Source organism: Ovis aries, chromosome X (genome assembly GCF_016772045.2).
Source record: "Ovis aries strain OAR_USU_Benz2616 breed Rambouillet chromosome X, ARS-UI_Ramb_v3.0, whole genome shotgun sequence".
NCBI classification, from domain to species: domain Eukaryota; kingdom Metazoa; phylum Chordata; class Mammalia; order Artiodactyla; family Bovidae; genus Ovis; species Ovis aries.
The window spans coordinates 9408867-9429770 of NC_056080.1; the positions used below are offsets into that span (position 1 = coordinate 9408867).

The window sequence follows — 20904 nt, forward strand, 5'->3', positions numbered from 1 at the left end:
TTTGCAACTTCCTTCAAAAGGAATCCTTCTTACCTTTGAAATATAATAAATACACTCATGAATAAATGCAAACTATGGGCACAATTGACTTTTAGAAGCATATTCTATGTTCCCTTTCAATCACATACTTGCCTCTTATAACTTTCCACTTTCTCTTTTGTAATTTCTCTCTATCTCTATGGTTGAGAGGTCTACCTTACCTTTCTTCACAATGGTCATTCATTTTCTACTAATTCATCCCCAAGGATTATCTTAGAATCTTATTTGTTAGCATTTTTAAACAGTAACTGTGTGCCAAGTGCTGGGGTGGAAGAAGGTGATAACTTTCCATTCCCCCCAGAGATGTCTCTCATTTAGTTTTCACACAAATCCTCTTGGTAGGCTCTAGAATTGTCCTCATTTTACTGATGAGAAAACTGAGGCTCAGAGAGGCTACATATCTTCTCAAGTCCCTCAACCCTTGGTGAAGCTGGGTTCAGGACCCACAGGTAAGTCTAACCTCCAGTTCTTAATACTATATTGCTTTTCATGGATATTATCTCCTTGAATTTAATTCAGCCAATGTGGAGTATCAATATAAAGATATATGTACATGAAGAAACTTTAGAAATATTACTTAAGTAGTCAAAAAGATCCAGCTATACTGCTAGCAGTATCTGGGCATATAATGAGAATTTCCTTTATTGATTGAATAATGATAGACTCCTCATCAGCTACCTCTAATCAATAGTCACAAATTTTGTTTTTTTAAATATATTCATCTTTTTAAATATTCTTTTCCATTATGGTTTATCACAGAATATTGAATATAGTTACCTGTGCCATATAGCTGTTGCTGTTTAGTTGCTAAGCCATGTCCGACTCTTTGCGACAGCTCGCTCAGCTTGTCTATCCATGGGGTTCTCCTGGCAAGAATACTAGAGTGGGTTGCTATTTCCTTCTCCAATAAATTTTGCTTTTTTACTGATCACATTTTAGAACAAAATAAAAGTCCATATTCTTTACTAAGGTAGAAGAATAAAAAAATTTAATGGCTAGACTGGAGGTCCTCTCAGAATAGGGCTTTGGTGGTTGTTCAGGCAAAGGGGAGGCTGCTGTGAACATGGGGATAAGATAACTAAAAGGACAGTTAGGAGTCTCTGAAAGAAAAAAAAAAAAAAAAGAGTAAAACGGATTTGCTTATGAGAGAATGTGGGATTGGGCCAGAAGGATGTAGGTTAAGAAGGGCCATCATACTAAGAGAGGCTGAGCTGCTGTGTGGGGTGGGGAGCCAGGGTAATGCTTCCTGTGATATACATTTGTTTGCAGGAATTAAAATGTGTTTTTAAGTGTGTGGTGTGGTATGTGGTATGTCCCTGGCCTTGTCCTTCAAATCATGAGTAAAAGTTTGGTTACTGGGAGAACCTTGAGTTCATGGTGGCTTGGATGGCAGATGGGTTACAGAATGAGGCCAAGGAGAAGGGTCTTTATCCTCTCTTTCAGTGGACACCAGAATGGTGATAAAGGTGATAAAGGAATTACCTTTATCACCACAAAGGTTGATAAAGTTTGGAGAAGGTGATAAAGGAATTTTCACAGGGAACAGAGAAAATATCTTCAATGGAAGTAGCAAAAAGAGCAGTGGTGATCCTGAAATTATAATTCCTTAGAGAATTGTTGGCAAGAGCTTTGGGATTTTACCAGAATGGAGATTTCAATCAATTTATCCTGATCTGAGGGCTGGGGAACCCTAAAGGACACATTGATTAGACTATAGAAACTCAACCATCTAACATTTTTTTGGTAAAGAACAATGTTATGTTCATTAGAACCAGGGAACAGACAATGACATGGCTGTTTCTTAATAGTAAATCTGAATATATCAGCATGTGCAGTCAACTCATTTGCTGACCTAAAAACAGACTGATGAAATTGTTTGCCTGTTAAACCTATTATTGCCTATAATGAAAGACTATATGCACTAATCACAACATACAGTCTTATATTTGATCACAGCTTCTAAAAGTCATGATGCAGGGATTTTTAGTTACACTCAACACATTTTTCCTTCAGAAACCTGATTGGTTGCTCTAGATGCTGTGAATGGTATAAAATGAGCTCTTAGTTGGAAGAAATCTAAAGAATCAAGCATCCCTGAGTTTCAGACAGAAACTTACTGAGTACGTGTGTTCAAAGGTATGTGGATTTTATTCATAATTTGGTATCCTTTCTATTGTACTTACTTCTTTTTCTGCATTTCATGTTCAAAAGATGCAAATGTGTTCTATATGTCTAATAACTTATGTTGTCAATATTCAGTTGCTTCTTCAGCTGGACCATGATTAAATTAAACTGATTACTTAAATGAATTGTTACTTTCCCATGCAGCAAAATGTTTGTCTATATTTCTTTAAATTTTAGGTCCAGAATCTCAAAGCACTTTTCAGGGCCAAATTTCACAGCGAAATATTTAATTACTTATCAATTAAGGCAAAAGTAAATTTTCACAGGCTGTGATACATTACTTTGAAAAACATTTCATTTAATTCCATCAAACAGAACCATCAGCAAAATGGTTTTCCTCATTAATGCAAACTTCAAAAAACAAAACAGATTTAGGAGGTAAAAATGTCAGTGTACTTCTCATAGCCTGCATTATTACACTCGATACTCATTTCCGATGCAAATTTAAGGCTTTTCTTCTGACAGTTCTCAAAGTTAGCCAGTAATTTGCACCACAAGGCAATGTATTTTAGGATGGCTTGTTTTGCTTCATGTTCCAAGGGTCTTATTTGTGGAATAATTACAGTGCAGTGTCAAACAAAAGGAAAATGTCATCATCTAAATATGGAATCTTTTCAATAAAAGCCATTCGACATTCAGAGAATAACAGGATATTAGCACCATCCTCTCCCCTCTCTTCAACCACATCTTTTGCTCCACATCTGGAGCTTAAGGATGTTACCTGAGGGTCTTAAGTCCTGTCAGTCAGAGCACCTGAAATTAAATTCCATTCCTTCCTTATTCTATTTTCTCGGATGACTGATCTTTAACAGTAGCAGTGCTCAGGTGGATGGTACCAAAACCAACGTTTCTGCGCCTCCTGGTTCTAACAGTATCAAATAGTATGCACCTTGATGATCTCAGTTTTAGAGTTAATTCTATTGTTAATCATTTTAATTATAACCTACATTTAGCTTCTGTGACTCTACAGGCTATATAGGTATAGGAAAATGGCCTGCAAATTCATGCCATTTATGTTCCTAAAGCTTGTTCAGCTCTCAACCTAAATGAAAAACATCTTTATTACCACTATAATTCCAGAAATAATAAAAAGGGTTGAGAACTGGAATCATATAGGAGTGAAGTAATCTCACAAGAAATGGTCCATCATTTTTATTAGCAACAGACTAATATAGATTTTTATGTGGGCTTTATGAAGCATTAATTATGTCCTTCTTTGAGAAGAGATAAGAAAAATGGGTGTTGACTTGTATTTCAGGGCTATCAAGAAATGGGGACCTGGATTTTGTTTGCCTGCCTCCTGGGAGCAGCCTTCTCTATGCCTGTGAGTAAAACCCCTCCTTCAAAAGTAAATGTCCAGCTTCACAAACTTGGAAACAAAAGTCTGCCCCACAGTGGGTAAGCGTTAGGGTTTAAAACAGTACATGATCAGATTTCCTCAAATGTCTCTGTGCTTAAGAAACATTTTGAAGAGCTTGTTATAAAAAAATGAATTCCCAGATGCTTCTGTCAAAGATTCTCATTGAGTACAGCTGGGGTGGGGCCCAGGACTCTGTATTTTAACAAGCACCCCAGGAGATTCTATTGGAACAATTAGCCTGTAAATATCATCACCCATCTCTAGATGGAGGAAACTTTTGGAAGGGACCGTTGAAAGGCCTCCAGAGAAAGTATTCAACCAGCCTTAGGCAAATATTACAAAAATGTCAGTTTTCTCTACAATTCAGCTTTTCACAAGTGTCCAAATATTTTCCTGCTCCCTCATGTCCACTGCTGTGGACCTTCAGAGGGTAAGATTTAGGAATTCCTTTCTTGAACCATCTCCCTGTTCCAAGAGCCCTCATCCTTTTGGGTGTACCTGTTAAGTGAAGGACGTCCGTGTGGTTGTCTGGAATCCAATCTATGCTCAATACATATGGATACATGTTATATTCAGATGTACCAAGGGCTGGGAGGTCTGACCAATTCTCTCTAAATACAGGTACACAAGAGGTTAGATCACATGCAGGCAAAGCAGTACCCATCTGTTTTTCAGTGGCCTAAAGAGCAGTTGATACAACCAGAAGCCAGCAAAGCTTGAATATCTGCCTCCTCTCTTCCTCTCTCACCCATAAGACCAAGATTCTGTGCTCTGCCTTCCTGAAATCTTGCATTGTGGCAATTCCTAGGTCCCTGAGGGGACCAGCATTGCAAATTCAGTCCCTTTTCCCGTCTTCAATTTAACACCCCTATTCTCTGAGGGCTTCTATCAAGAATATAGAGGAAAGGCAGTTAACTAAAAGGAAAACAATTCACACTCAGATGAGAGGAATAAACCCTCTTATGAAATTTGAGCATTTTAAAAGAACAGAGCCTTAATCAGCTCACAGTCTAAGGGGGATGGTCTGAAAGGTCCTCCTCTCCCCCTTCCCCCCACCCCTCAGGGCCAACCAGAATTCCACAATGCAGGCATCAATCACTTGGCCTCCACTTTTGACAAGACAGACAGTCTTGGTTTCGATAATTATTCAGGTTGTTTTTTTTTTATTTTGAGCTTCAAAATTTTTCTACCATAGAAACATTGACAGAATCATACAAAGATGACAGAATAATAAAAAGGATCAGCCAAAACTTCATAAATCAACTCTCATTTCCCATGTGATTTATACTGTTTCCACTGTACCACACCCATCTTGTTTTCACATGCATTGATTCACACGTAGTTGTTTCTTTTGTTGCTGCTCATGTGTTATTTACTTAGCATGCCAATTATGAGTAATATCTTTTACTTAAGCACATAGCCACCTCCTGATCTATAAGGGAATGTTCATGAGACAATTCTCTTCTTGCTGGCATTTTGTAATTGTGTAAGAAAAACATACCCTTCTCCCCAACTTGGAGTGAGTTTTGAGACAAGGAATATTGCCTGCCATATCAGTAAACAAAGGATGTCACAGTCATCAGTGATTGCAGCCCCCTTCAGGGTGAGCTGGTGAGCCCTAGGGGACCTCAGGGAGGAAGGAATACCTGCCATCTAGAAGCCATCAGATTGCAGTCACTTCCGAAAGTGAGCCCTGAGGAAGCTTTCAGGAAAGGCGAACACAGGACGCTGGCCCCAGATAGCTGAGCTGCAGACCAAAGGAATGATTTCAGTGAGCCCATACTCCTCCCCCTGCCTGTATACAGAGAAAGCACTACAGATATCTGGTTTTCTTTCATTAACAATACTCTTTTGACATTCAGTCTACCTGCCCTTTGTTACAAAATTCTTATATATCCTGGCTCCCCACCATCGCCTCCTCGGAGCAGTTCTCTCTGGGTAACTTGAGATGTTGCCTCCTGGTCTTGAAGTCCTAAAAACTCCCGCTGAAGAAACTATAACTCTCAACTTTTAGGCTGTGAATATTTTTTCAGTAGACAGCTTCATCAAGAAATAAAATGATGGGTGGGCTAGAGTAACACTGATTGACTACATGGACGGAGAGGTGTCTGAAGATCAGGGGAGGATAAATGCGTGCTGGTTTCTGTTCTTAGGACATCTAGTTGTTCTGGACCTCTTTAAAATAAGAGGGCTCCTCTCCTACACAGGGCACATGTTCAAACTAAAAGTAGACCTCAAATATATTCTGCACTATATAGATTTTTTAAAAGTAGCTGCAGTCTCTCCTAATGTGAAAATTGCATATTGACTTAATCTCTTTCCCTCTCTCTCTCTCTCCCCTTCTTTCTCTCCCCCTCCCTTTTCTCTTCCTCTTTATCATTCTTTTTCTTCTCCTTTCCCCCTTCCTATAAAAGCTACCACCTCATCCTGGGCACCCTGGTTATATCAACTTCAGCTATGAGGTAATTTTTCTCTTTACTAATTTTGACCATTGTTTGAGTTAACGATGCCCTGGGCTCTGTAAAGAATAGTGTGTTGATTCTTCATTCGAGATGTTTCTCAGTCCCACTTTTTCAGTTCTCACTACCAGCTTCCTGGTTTAAGCCCTGGTGGGTCATCCCAAGCCTTCACTGCCCCAGAACCCTCCTACCTGGCCTCTCTGACTCAGTTTCTCCTCCTTATATGGCTATAAAGTTTATCTCCCATGAACTACCATTCAGGGGGACTGCACGGTAGGGCAGAAATGAACTCTGGCTGAACAGCTTTGTTCTATCCCAGCCTGTAAAACATGGGGAATCAGGTAAGATATTATTTAAGATCCTTTCCAGCTGGAAAACTCCCAATTCTAAGATATTCACACTCTGTGTATCTCCCTCATTTGTCCTTACTGAAATATTAGTGACCAAGTGGTCTGTGAGAGCAATGGAAAGCATGAGATTTCTGGAAATTGGGTTTGAGGCTCTCCTCACCCCCATACTTACCATGAGACATTAGGTCAATCATTTTCTCTCTCTAGAACTTTGGTTTCCTCATCTGGAGAAGGGAAATAATGATAATACCCTGCCTTCAAAATATTGTTTGGGGAGCAAAATAGTTATGCAATATCAAAGGTGCTTTGTTAAGTATGACTTGAGCAAAGTTAATAATTGTTTATTGTAATGATATCAAATACTGTACTACTATCTGAAGGAGTCGCTGGACCTGGGGTGAAACAAATACATACTGCTTAGAAAGAAGGAAAAATCTTACTTCCTTCATAGGTTCAAATGACAATTCATGTGTTTGTTTACTCATACAAACTGAGGAAAAGTGTTAATAAAAATTTGAGGCAAGATTTTCTGTTATATCTTAAAAGGATGACATATGTGACCTGAAAACCTGTGTTTCTAGTATGAGGGACAGTGTTTCTGCCTCTTTTATTTTTTTTCATTGCTACATCACATCAAAAAAGGATATAATTAAAATTATATCACATTAATTTTCTGTTTTTTTCTCTTGTAAAGAAGAGCAGGAGCTGAGGAATTAAACAGACTTACAGTTTTTATAATCTCAGTCAAGCTCATGAGCCTCTAACTCTCCATGACCTTGTCTGTAAAAGTGAAAGTGATGATACTTGCCTCAGAGTATCTAAGAAAACATGAAAAATGTGTGTGATGGCTGTAAGGTGGAACCTCACACATAGGAAGCACCTAACAAATGTCTACCTTATTCTTTCTTCCTCAGAACTCCTATTTTCAGGGTATCAGTATTGACGAGACTGCATTAGTGAGTCTATATTTCATGCAACTAAATTAAAACAAATGTATTCTAATCTCTCTTTCTCTTAAGGTGCTCACCCCTCTGAAGTGGTACCAGAGCATGATAAGACACCCGGTATGTAGATTTTTTTGGTTCTTTATTCCCTTAAAATATTAAGCATGCATTTCAATTCCCTTTTTAAGTGAGGCAACATATCTATGCCACATATAGACACTAATGGGAACTCTAGTTGGTAAGCGGTCAAATCTGTATACACAGTTAGAAATTCTTGCACAGGAAAAGAAAATTGAGTAAATATTAATATTGCCATATTGACAAAGAAAACATTGCTGCTTCTCCAGTTGGAAGTCAATGGAGCTGATGGTAAACCTGACTCTTTGTTTCTCACCAGTACCCTTCCTATGGTTACGAACCCATGGGTGGATGGCTGCACCACCAAATCATTCCCGTGGTGTCCCAGCAGACTCCCCAGAATCACGCCCTGCAGCCTCATCACCACATCCCCATGGTGCCAGCTCAGCAGCCCGTGGTCCCCCAGCAACCAATGATGCCAGTTCCTGGCCAACACTCCATGACTCCAACCCAACACCACCAGCCAAACCTCCCTCTGCCCGCCCAGCAGCCCTTCCAGCCCCAGTCCATCCAGCCGCAGCCTCACCAGCCCCTGCAGCCCCTGCAGCCCATGCAGCCCTTGCAGCCCTTGCAGCCCCTGCAGCCCCAGCCACCCGTGCACCCCATCCAGCCCTTGCCGCCACAGCCACCTCTGCCTCCGATATTCCCCATGCAGCCTCTGCCCCCCATGCTTCCTGACCTGCCTCTGGAAGCTTGGCCAGCAACAGACAAGACCAAGCGGGAGGAAGTGGTGAGTATACCTTGAAGTCACTACAACACTTATGAAAATGGTCGAGTGAAAATGGCCCCCCCAGAGATTGAAAATCTCTCACAGTCCAAGGCCTACAGTTTCAGTAGCTCCAGCTCCAGCTCAGTGATTCGGTTAGTCCAAGTATGTGCTGTAAGTTTATATTATAAATGAGTTCATCTATATGGCTTAGAATTAACACAATAGCTTTTATGGTGGGTTTAAACTCCGTAATTACTTTGAATTCCTACCAGAATATCTATTATTGAAACCTGCTAATTTTACAGACAGTACTATAAGGGAACATTAGTTCTTTTTATCTTTCAAAGGTTTGACCAGCAAGAATAGGCTAGAATTGAACCGGAGATTTCTTTTTAAAGGGTAATTTTTGCCAATGAGGGGATGCAGATATTTGAACAGGTAGGTGGGAGGTCTCTTTAAAAACCTAAAGGATCATGTTTGGGAATGCATGTAAGAATTAAAGATTTTAAAATTAAAAATAAATTAAAAAAAAAAAACCTAAAGGAAAATTACTTGTTTAAAGTGGTTTTTAATCTAACTTGGAGGAAGCTAAAGAGGACAGATTGCTAGATTCCTTTTCAGTGCTGGGATTCTGTAGATTAAGCTTTTAGCAGTAAGTCTTCACAGTAAAGGACAAAATATCCTTTCATTACAGAAAGCTCTTTCCCACTCTTCCAAGTGAGTGGGAAATAGTCAATAAGCGAGCCTTATCCATATATATAAACCCTCACTTTTGTGTATGAGATTATGTAATTCTTCTGTATGTAAGTCTTCAAATGCAATTCCAAGCTATAAATGTTATTAATGATTTTCTACTGAGAAGGTGAGGGGTGGGGTAGAAATGACCTGGATGGGGAGCCAGGATACCTGGGTTCCAGTTATAACTCTGCACCCAAAAAGGAGATGCTGTTTAACAAGTCACTTCAACTATATGGGTGTTTTCCCTTTAAAATGAGAGGAAGTAACTAAATCAGATAACTTTCAAGCCTTTGTCTAAGAACAAATCCCATAGTTTCCCTATAAAAATTCTATGTTATATAAGGCTTCAAAATTATGGGCAAATTTGTGGAGAATACAGGCATATTTGTGCAAAATATGGAGCATATTTGAAAAATGATTGTATCCCAAATAATCTGGTGCCTACAGTTGATTATTCTAGTCTAAGGTACAGGTTACCTCTTTGTATAGAAAATGTGTTTATCTCAAAAAAGTGCGTTTATCTCTTTATTAATAATTAATGTCATGAACTTTATAAACCTTGCCAGAGCGATTCAAGGAAAGGTGATTTGGGGTAGGTAGTTTGAACTCTCTAAAATTCCCATCTAAAATTAGAATTGTCTTAAGAAAATAAAGTGATGAGTTCAGAAATGACCATACAGAAAGTACTCAACAAAAGATAGCAATTGTTATTTTATTATTCAATAATTGTTTTAAGTATTCTGAAGGCAGGGGCCTCCATCCTGACACCTCATATCTAATGACTATGAGACAACAAAGAAAGTTTGAAAATTACAGAGTTCAACTTCAATGGCTATAATTTTGTTTTGGCAAAATTGAACCCATATTTGTTACTATAAATGGTACTCACGAAGAATACTTGTAAATTGTTCTACTTGCTTCTTTTGCAATTTTTTTCCAGGATTAAAAGATCAGAAAATGAGAAGAGACCTGAAGTAAATACTTCAGTTGCTTTCAGAAAGACACAAGAACACAAAGATTTTTTCCTACCACCACCTTACTTAGTAAATTCTGTAACTAAAAATAAGCAAACAATAAAAAGTTTAAAAAATCATTCCTGATTTTGTGCTGAATTAAACTTAACATTTCATGTAACTGGAAAGAAGATATTATAAATGGATCTTCTTGAATAAGATAAGAACTGCTCATTTACACCTACAAATTGACCATTCTGCAGGCAAATGAGGACTATATTTCTTTTTAGAGACAATTTAAATTACACCATCTCAAAACTTTAAAAAAATAGGAGTTTATATAGTAGTTGTAGTAGTTGGTAGTGTGAAAAATTATGAAGAAGTATATAGTCACTGAGCCAGAACAAAATGTTGTTGTTCAGCTGCTCAGACATGTCCAGCTCTTTGTGACCCCATGGATGGTAGCCCACCAGACTCCTCTATTCGTGAGATTTCCCAGGCAAGAATGCTAGAGTGGGATGCCATTTCCTCCTCCAGGGAATCTTCCCAACCCAGGGATCTAATGTGCATCTCCTGCATTGGCAAGAGAATTCTTTACCACTGAAACACCTGGGAAGCCAGAACCAAATGAGGGGAAGTTTATATGAAGAATTCTTTACATTAAAAAGATAAGCTTTTCTGAAATGTTTATATTACAAAACAAATGAAAACTTGGAGCACTGGCTTTATACTTCACACCACATTAGTAACCAAAATCTGGTCTTTTGATCTCATTCTACTGAAAGCAATTTTTTAATGAAATTATGTGATACATAAAATAATGTACTGAATTTTAAATATTTGAGGTATTTTCCTAAGAAAACTTATATTAAATGGAGCTTCAAATAGGGAATCACAGTGGTTTTATATACAAGTCATTTCTTTCACTTCATAATCTTTAAGATGATAAATTCTACTGTATAGTCTTCAAAATGTTAACAGATGCATAAAATGGACTCAATACAGCTTTACTTTCCCATTTATATTTATATTTGAATTCCTTTTTCCTCCTACACCCAAACAGAATTGTAAACAGTTTTTTTAGTGTTTATATTACACAATACCCACAGTAACTTTATTCTAATACCTTTAATGATTAAGGCCCCTTAATCATTTTCTGGAATGAATAAACATTACTGGGAGGGTGTCAATATTCAAGCAAATAACCTGATTTTAAAGAATTTAGAATAAATAAAAAAGTCAGAAAGAAAGCTTTTAATCAACTGACATAGGCCAATTTTAATCAATTTAGTATGTATTTATTAATCACCCTCTAGGGTAAAGCACTATTCCATGTCCTAATAAAAATGGTAAGTCCCCATCCTTAAGCAATCTAGAATCTACCAAAGGGCTAAAATAAGCTCACAAATAATGATAAGAGAAAGCCTAATAGTGTTAAGACCATGGCAGAAGTGTAGTCAAAATGCCTTGGCAAATATGAAACAAAGTGCTAGTCACTCAGTCATGTCCAATTCTTTGCGACCCCATGGACTGTAGCCCGCCATACTCCTCTGTCCATGGGATTCTCCAGGCAAGAACACTGGAGTGCATTGCCATTTCTCTCTACAGGGGATCTTCCTGACCCAGGCAGATAGTTTTCCTCACCACTCGGTCCTTGTTGGCGGTGCTGGAATTAATCCCAGCATCAGGCTTTCCACAAATTCAGGAGGGAGGAGCCCCCTCCCCTGTCCCATAGAACAAATGCTCACTCCTCCAATTATGGCATCAGTTACTATAAAATACCATATCCACACCAAATGTGGCATCTGTTTCCCTCATTAGTGATTGGTTTAGGGATTGGTTGTATTGGGAGCTGAACAATGAATGAGGCTGAAAGGGAAATCTAATAGGAGAGGCAGAGCTTCTGGGAAAAAGAATTACCCTCTAATTAAAACTGTGTACCTAAGTTGTTACTGAGCCTGTAAAGCAATTATCCTTCAATTAAAAAATAAATGCATTAAAAAAGAAAACTGTGTATACACACGCTAGGGAAAAATGCTCTTCTGTCTTTGGATCTATTTGTTTGAGAATGTGATGCCTGGAGTTGTGTCTGCCATCTTATAACCAGGAGGGACAAGTAGAAAGGCAGAAACTCTCTAGGTCTTCAGTGCCCCTGAAATAACCAACCTTAGAACCATCTATCTCTAGGTGAATGACGCACTCTATTTCCATGCTAGTGTCTTTCAATTGTGGGTCATAATTGATTAGTGGGTCATGACATCGACATCAAGAGCCCTATCATTTATGTCACGCCAGCAAACTTTCTCTTCCAACAATGTGATGCTTATATGGCCAGGACTAAGGAGAATTGTTTTGTCAATGACTTTCCTGAAAAAAAAAATCCAGTAGAAAGATAGAAATATATATACTGGTATAGTCTCCAAAATATATGCCCCCACCACACTTTGTCTTCCACAACTCATGAAAATATTGCTATTATGTTTATTCATACTGAGAAACATTTTCAGGATATAAGGAATGATGTTACTTGAAAACTATGTGTGATATTGGAAAGAACACAAAATTTCAAACCAGACAGGAGTTGCTTTCAAGTTTTCTGATATAAGAGGATTCTCTATTTGGGAAAGTCACTGACAAAATTATTCTTGTCTTATAATAATTCAAATTATATACATATATTCAAACCACATATTTGAATTACAGGGAAAAGTTCAGGCTCTGGACTCTGAAGACTGCTCACTATGGAATGAGGTATACTGCGTAAGTGACAAGAAACTGAAACTTCTGTATTAAATGCCCAAACATATGTTTTAATAAACCATTTTCTGGAGAAGGAAATGGCAACCCACTCCAGTATTCTGGCCTGGAAAAGTCCATGGACAGAGGAGCCTGGCGGGCTGCAGTCCATGGGGTTACATGACTGAGCACGTGTGCATGAGGGTGGAGGGTGATGGGTTGGTAGCAATAAACTGGTAGAACTAAAAAAAATAAATAAACCATTTTCATCATAGTCTTCTATAATGGACATGCATGTTAACCACAACATAGGATCTGTTTGATGGTCCAGAATCAGACTTATGAACATCCATCAATGAAGCGAGATGTCTTGGAAATTCCGAAGCAATAAAGCTTTCATGCCTGTTTTAATTGCCTGATATTACTAAGTCAGTCTAATCATTCCTTCCTGCTCCAGGCAATTCCTTCTTTTTGTTAGTGTATTTTACATCTTCTAATGTGTAGGTTACTTTGTATACATTTTCTTATAAAGTACACTGACCTTTGGATTGTTACTCTGGAAGTTCCAGTCATTTTGAGATTATTTAATTTCCTGATTGCCTATCTGTGGCAGATGACTGTAGTCGACAACCTACATGTAGATATGTGTGGCTACCTAGTGTAACACAAAGTATCACCATGTAATACTTACACCACATACTTTGTAAGTATCACCACATAATACTGACAAAGCTGATGTAAATTAAATAAAAAGGAGCATTTATAATTCATTCAAACTCAAGCTTAGTTGCCCAGTGTTGTATGTTTTTGAATAAAATATGGAAGAAAAATCACTAGATAATAATGACTAAGAGTCAAAGTATAGGCTGAAATAAATAGCAACACTGATCATAAATACACTAATAAACACAAGCATATATAAAAACTTCTTAAATCAGCAAAAAAAGAAACACAAGAGTATATTATTGTCAAGGGTGTGCTATGTCTTTGAAATTAAGCTAAAAATACAGATGAAGTTGAGTAGATAACCTCAAGGAAATTCTCATCTCACCATAACCACTCCCATGTCACTAATACATTTAAAAATCTGTTCTGCTCTCATTCACTCCTTGTTGGTGAGGGTTTCAATATCCATAACTTTTCCAGGGTGCAAATATATGTCTAGGAATTACCCAAAGAGAGTCATCAAAATGTATGGTAAGACATGTTCAAAGATGATTATGTATTCTACTGAGAACCTGCATCTCTCTGAAATTTGTCTATATGTATCTGAAGGAATTATGTGGCAAAAAGTATCTCTAGAAGAAAATTTATTAGTGGAAAAAAATGTGATAAAGTAAAATTGAAGACCAAGACTGTATATCAAATGTGACTATTACATGTAACCATAACATGTAAACAGGGCTTCCCTGGTGGCTCAGACCATAAAGAATCCGCCTGCAATGTAGGAGACTCAGGTTTGATCCCTGGGTGGGGAAGATCCCCTGGAGAAGAGAATGGCAACCCACTTCAGTATTCATGCCTGGAGAATCCCATGGACTGTAGCCTCAGACCTTGCGGTCGCAGAGTTGGACACGACTGAGTGACTAACACTTCACTTTTCATAATGTGTAGATAATTTGAACACACATATATAAATGTGTGTAGAGAAAAACTAGAAGGAAGATACATCTGTTTGTATGAAGATCAAATTTTTCTACAAAAATATAATAAATTCTGTAATCAAGAACAAATTTAATTTATAAAGTTTGTTTTCCCTTCTTTCTGCTTCAATTCAGACACACCTCCTTCCTTCAGTTCCCTTTGATGTGAGTTTTGGATCTTGGTGAGTCCCCTTCAGGTAAATTCCCAGCAGAAATCAGTTAATATGTACTTGATTTTTCAGAGAAATATTTGGACCAAAGAAGGGTGAAAGGAAAGGGGCAACTGGCTTTAGCAGGAACAAAAATGAATAATACAATCAAACAACAAAGAAGATATGAGCATTATAAAGTTAAGGAAAAAGAATTTAGAAACAACAAAAATAAAGTAAAATAGAAATGATCACCAAAGCAGCTCCTACTGAAATTCTATCAAAGATTAGCTGGATTCAAAGAGCAGGCAGGTCAAAGAGAAAACTCAGTGTCTTAAGTCCTAAACCCTTAAAGAGAGGAGGCTTGTGATAACTTCAAATTAAATGAGTTGGTTCTCTTTTTGATTCAAATAATACCTAAACTACTACTGACTTAAAATTAGCCAATTATCTAATTTTACTTTGGGGCTTCAAATGGTTATAATGTATATTTTTCTCTCCTATGCTTAATTACATCGGGTCTGAATCATCTGAAGAGTTCAACCTCAGTCAATACCCATTCTAATTAACCAGAAAATACTCACAGTTCACTTATTAGAAAGGGCAAAAGAAGATGCAATTTAACATGCTAAATTCTAGGCTCTATTTTCATAACCCCCTATTTTTTTATGGGAAGTTTGGTCTCATTAAATTGAAAACAATTTGAAAGAAAACCCAAGGTTGGCACCTTAAATTCATGAGTAATGCTTATTACTCCTTGCCAGATATATGGCTCTTGGATAATAAGCTATTTGGAAGGCAAGAGTCCTTTAACAATGCTGCACAGCAGCAAAATTAGAATAAAAGTGTAAGACCCATTATTATAATATATGCATTGTTAGCATGCAAAGAGGATGGGAAATGAAAGATTACCTGGAAGTAATCATCACTTAGTTAGAAAGAGTAATAGTTGTCACATTTTACAAATCAAAATTTAGGGTGATAATATAATGGAATATTTAAAATCAAAGACATATGCTGACTGGTAATGATGTTCTACACTTGGCACTGTTCAGTAAAGATCCTCATGTGGTTATTCAATTTTTTTTAAATGAAATTAAATTTAAAATTCAGTTCCTCAGTCACATGAGACATGTGTGGCTAGTGGCTGCCATATTGGGCTGCAGAGATGCAAAACATTCCGTTTACCAACCAGAGTTTTACTAGGCAGTGCTGCTCTATATACTGCCTCTTGAGGTAGAAAAGCAACTCCTAGGAATTTGAAGATTTTAAACAAAAGATGAAACAAAAAGACTTGCTGGTTAAAACTGAATATCTCAACTATCCATTACAAGTCATTTTCCAAGCACTCCAGGAAATACAATCTTGTATGGGAATTTTCTAAGAACCCTAGAAACACCCTTCTCTTCCTGAGGTTGAATCACACACTCCAAAATGGTTTCCCTTCTGGTGTTCTTTTAAAATAGACAAATCCAGAGTTCCACTAAATTGATTTTTCTGCTTGTAACAGACACTTTTAGTTCCAAAGAAATGGTCATTTATTTTCAGTCCTCTACCAGCCACATCCACACTGGCGGTAGAAGGCGGGGGCTGCCCTTGACCTAGGGTTTCACTGGAATTAGGCCAAAGTGTAAGCTGATGGAAAGATAAAGAAAAAAATAACAAACTTTCGTCCATCCCTGAGAGTGGCTGACTGCCTGTAAGCGTTGCAAAATATTTACATTCTTTTCTATTTTGTGGTTCAAACTGACAGCACAACATAGGATAAATGGGTACCTGCGTGCTTGAGAATACACACACCGACAGACACACTTACATGTCCACGAAGTTTACCTCTAGTAAAAGGACATATGCTATTTGAACAATCTGAAATTTAAAATAAAACTTTTCTCCATTCCAATCATTTAGAGACTCTACGGCTATTGTACTAATTATCATTATCAAGGCATAATATACTTCTTTCAATACAAAAATACAAGGGGAAAAGGTCAAGTTGCTCATTTTATTTACAAACAAAGTCAAGTTGACCACTTCCTCTCACAACTCAACACAAAAACACTGACTTTTCTCCCAAATCTGAAGTTTGCCCCTTAGCAATAAACACTTGCGGAAAAGACTGAGTTTAAGGCCAATGCTTTAAAAAGAATACAAAATAGCAAGGAACTGTATTGATTTTTCTTAAAAGGGATTTGACTGTGGCTTAACATGGGGATCACAAGAGAAAAATGATTTCAACCAATTTCCTACATTTCCAGAACATAGTGGCCTCTAGCTGTGTTCCACATTGCTTTAATAAAACAGCCATTAGCCTGTGTTTGTTGTGAATTCTTGTTAATTTGAATTTTTAGTTGTTGTTTTGTGATTTGCCTTATAATTCCCTTTGCTCTCATTTGGTCTAGAGCCTTATCACTAGGGAGTCACTGGCTGAAATTTACTTATTCCAAAACACTTCCCTGCTGGGAAGAATTCATCCTGTCTTCATCTGAAACATCTGATTCTTCTAGAAATAAATAACACTTGAGAAATAAGATGGGCTTCCCTGGTAGCTGGAACAGTAAAGAATCTGCCTATAATGCAGGAGATGCGAGTTCAATCCTTGGGTCAGGAAGATCCCCTGGAGAAGGGAATAGCTAGCCATCTAGTCTATCTGAAACACCTGGCTCTTCTAGAAACAGATAATGCTTGAGGAATAAGATAGGGCTGGGAGTGGTGAGGACAGAATAGGTTGAAGTGAGAGGAAAGAAATGGTCATTTAGGTCCCCAAATATCTCCCTCAATAAATCATGCCTGAATCACCCATCAAAAAAAAAAAAAAAAATCAAGATCAGTGAAGGCCCCTTACAAATAACAGGCCCTAGGGTCAACAAAAAATAGTCCAAGGTGCAGCATTTATTTTCTTTTTCTTAATCAAAAAAAATTTACAACAATGTTAACTATCTCCCTCAGAACAGCCAGATCTTGTTTTCCTCTTCAAAGAATTTTCCATGCTTCCAATTTATCTGTGGAATGTGGGGGTCCTGGGGTCACAATCGTGACCTTGGCCTATCTGCTGTGGAAACTTGGATGAGTTTCTTGCCTCTCTGTGCCTCAATTTCTTCATCTATAAGTGGTACTAACGTCCATCTCTGAGTCCTTTTATGTCAACACGTTCTACCACTCATATTCAGAAAGGGGGAGCCTTCTCCTGGCTGTATAGACCCACAAAGGGGCCACTACACAGGTGGAAGCAGGGACTGAAACAGATTTGAAAATATGAAAGCTTTCTCTGCCAAAGGCTCCAAAGTCAAACACAACCGCCTCGTGTCAATGTGCCATCTCTGACTCAGAGCCAGCTGAACACCTCTCTCACGACGGCTATGTTCCACGGTCCCTGCCTTCTATCTGACACCCCCAGAGGCTGTTCTTCGCCACCTCTAAGGTCACTCTAAAGGCAGCAGGAGAGTAAATCCACCAGGAGGGCAGTATGGGCTCACTGGCGGCCGCAGCATTAGAACTTCTCCCTCCAAATGGCTTCCTTTTACCTTCTTTGTAAGGCCTGGCCCCCGTATATAGCAACGTCCAACTCTGAACCTTTCCTTGTCACTCTGGCATTGGTCTCAGCTCAGCTAACTCCCCTCTAGGCATTTCTTTACCAAACTGTGTTTCTTTAGAGCAGGGGTACTCAACCAGGCTGCAGTGCTTTCTGGGGCACGTGTGGCAACGTCTGGAGTCACAATGCGCAGATGCAGATGGGCCTGAAGTGGTATTATCAGCGTCTAGTAGGGAGAGACCAGGGATGCTGCTGACCATCCTCAATGCACAAAACAGACCCCCACGACAAAGAATGATCCAGCCTGAATGTCAGCACTGCTCGTGTTGAGAAACCCTACTCTGGAAAAGAACACCAACATTGAGTCATGCTGTGCGTTCAAAACCTAACGTATAGAAAGAATGAGGCTCTGGACAAATGTCTGAGTCTGTATGCATTTTAAAAACATGACTAGAAAGAAAACCCAAAAACTCACATCTCAAAGTTAGCGAACTTGCTATAGGACCTCATACTAAAGGATTTTCACTTCCTGTATCAACTGCATCAGAAAACTCTAAACAGCTTGGGGAGTGACCAGGCTGTTAAAGAAAACGTGCAAGATGAAGAGATGGTCACTCTAGGATTAAATCAGCTGAGTTCTCTAAATCAAGGCAATTCTGCAGAAATTAGAATAGTTACTTGCTTCTTCTGAAGTTACATAAAAGTGGTTGTGTTAGCTGAGTAAGAAAGGAGGAGAAAAATAATCAGATCATTAGCCATTAGAATAAGCACTGAATTAGAGCTCATTTAGTTTGTTTGGGAAACATCTGGTTTTTAAATTTGCTTGAATTTGGCAGAATAACGAGATAAGTAGTTGTGTGCAAAGAGTGGGCAGGAATTTAAGATGCCTTAATTCTCATGATTTTCAGAACCATCAGTCTCCCAATATTTGATGAGTGAAGTTTTGATCACAAAATTATTACCAAAAACCTCTGACAACCATGGGAATATAAAGCAGTGTGATGTAAGTAAAGGAGACCTACTTTGATTGCGTGCAGACCTTGGGGAACCTACAATATTTGAGGGACTCAAGACACAGAACATCTTATCTGTCCAAATATCAAACTCAGGACACTCTTCCAAGTGTGATTAAGCCCCTCCCTCCTGGCCTCCACACACCAAAAATCAGGAGAATGGCCACAAACGAGCTTCAGCTCAATGCCTCCTCATCTGGAGACCTTTTCTTGTTGGTCCATACAGGCTGGAGCGCTCAGGCCTCGAGGTTTCCCAGAATATGTTGGGTGTGCCTCTATTTCAAGAAACTACTTGCTTCTACTTTGGTCTCTCTACTAACTGGTAAACTCCTTGAGGGAGATTTAGAAAAATATCTGGAGGCTCATCGGTATGCTTAATATCTACTCAAGGAACTGTCCTTTGCATTAAAAAGTTACCACACAGTCTTATAAAAGTAAAGCTAATAATAATAACATCAAACATTTACTGGGCTCTTGTTATAGTCTAGGCACTGTTCTAAGCACATGACATGTATTGGCTCCTTCAATTTTCACAACCTTATAGAGGAAAACTTGTCTCTGTTCTCAGTTTATAGATGAGGAGGTGTTCAAACATTCATCTTGAAAAAGAAATGAGGTATTTCTTAAAACACAAACCCTGTCCCATGTTTGATGAGTATCATTTAAAAGGTTAACTAATTTGTCATCTGCTCCTAGGATCCTAACTAAACCAATTTATATGACTAACAGCAAATATAAATTCAACTGATCAGAGTCATAAAGCTTGTCTCCTCTTGCCACTTAATTTTTCCTGCCCATTTGACCTCCCAGGGTTTTGATAAAGAGCTCATTGTAAAGGAAGCTCCAGAACTCTCAATCCGATAACGCCTCTGCAGTTGTGGTGAACCACCATACATGGGGAGGAAAGCTCTGCAAATATGGGCAAGTATCCCCACTCCAGGGCATCATTGCCATGGCAACCAGGAGAGAATTGTCCATCCCAGCTGTGAGTGTGAACCTGAGCATAAATGGCCCTCACCCTTTCCTTGGCTCCAAAAGGTGGATTGAAAACAAACAAACACAAGTCCAGACCTTATGGGAACAGCTAGGTGCTGTCTTTCATTGATTTGTTCAGAGAAAGCTACAGTGGGAACTAAGGACATGTAGAAAATTCAGGCCTTGACCCTGCATTATCTTGCTTCCCAGGAGGCGCACTGAACTCATATCCAACACACATGGAGAGGCCATCTCAAGTGGCATTCTAAAGTTCACTGAGAATGGTCAGAAGAGGAGGGTTGCTGACACACTCTTCTCAGGACATTAACTCAGAACTAATTGGCTGGCATACTTTCTCTACCCGGCACTTGATGTCCAGATTAAAATACACGAAAAGGTTCAGTATCTCAACAGCCTCCTGCATTGAAGCCTCCACAAGTCCTAGCTATCAAGGTGGCACTCCCAACTGGCTCCCCCACGGGGTGCTGACTAGGGAAGGAAACGTTTGTGAACTTGCATAGTGACATGCAGAAACCAACTCAGGCTCAGAAGGAAGATTCACAAAATCCAATGTTCTCCCCATCATGAGGAACTTGGGCTCAACCTGGTTTCCACAGATATTTTGTTTTTAATCTGGAAATAGCCACAAGTGAGCAACTGCAAAATATTTTTTTAATAGAAAAAACAGTGATGGATTTTTAACCATATTTACTGAACATTGCTTAAATGCACAATTCCTATCAGTAGGATTTTCGAAGAGAGTTGGAAAACAAAAGGGGATTTACTGCCTTTGTGGCTCATTTTCCCACAGGTAGAAGAAAACTGTGTTGGATGAACAGTGCTAGGTAGCTTGGAACTTGCACTCACTGCAGCCCAAGTTGATTTCTGTTATAGCTGCTAATACTGTAAATAACCAGAATTGCAGTATTTAAGTCTTTGCCCTTCTTTCAAAATGGATCATTCAACAGATTGTAAATGACGGTGA

At 38.6% G+C, this 20904-nt stretch overlaps 2 protein-coding genes across 6 annotated transcripts in view; one reads left to right on the forward strand and one right to left on the reverse strand.

The window, feature by feature from the left end:
• Positions 1-20904, reverse strand: part of ARHGAP6 (Rho GTPase activating protein 6) — a 542302-nt gene that overhangs the window by 134278 nt on the left and 387120 nt on the right. The window lies entirely within an intron of this gene.
• On the forward strand, positions 3494-8219 carry AMELX (amelogenin X-linked). The gene is made up of 4 exons (XM_012106213.4): positions 3494-3547; positions 5998-6045; positions 7412-7456; positions 7734-8219. The coding sequence occupies exons 1-4, from the start codon at positions 3494-3496 to the stop codon at positions 8217-8219; spliced, it is 633 nt and encodes a 210-aa protein (XP_011961603.1).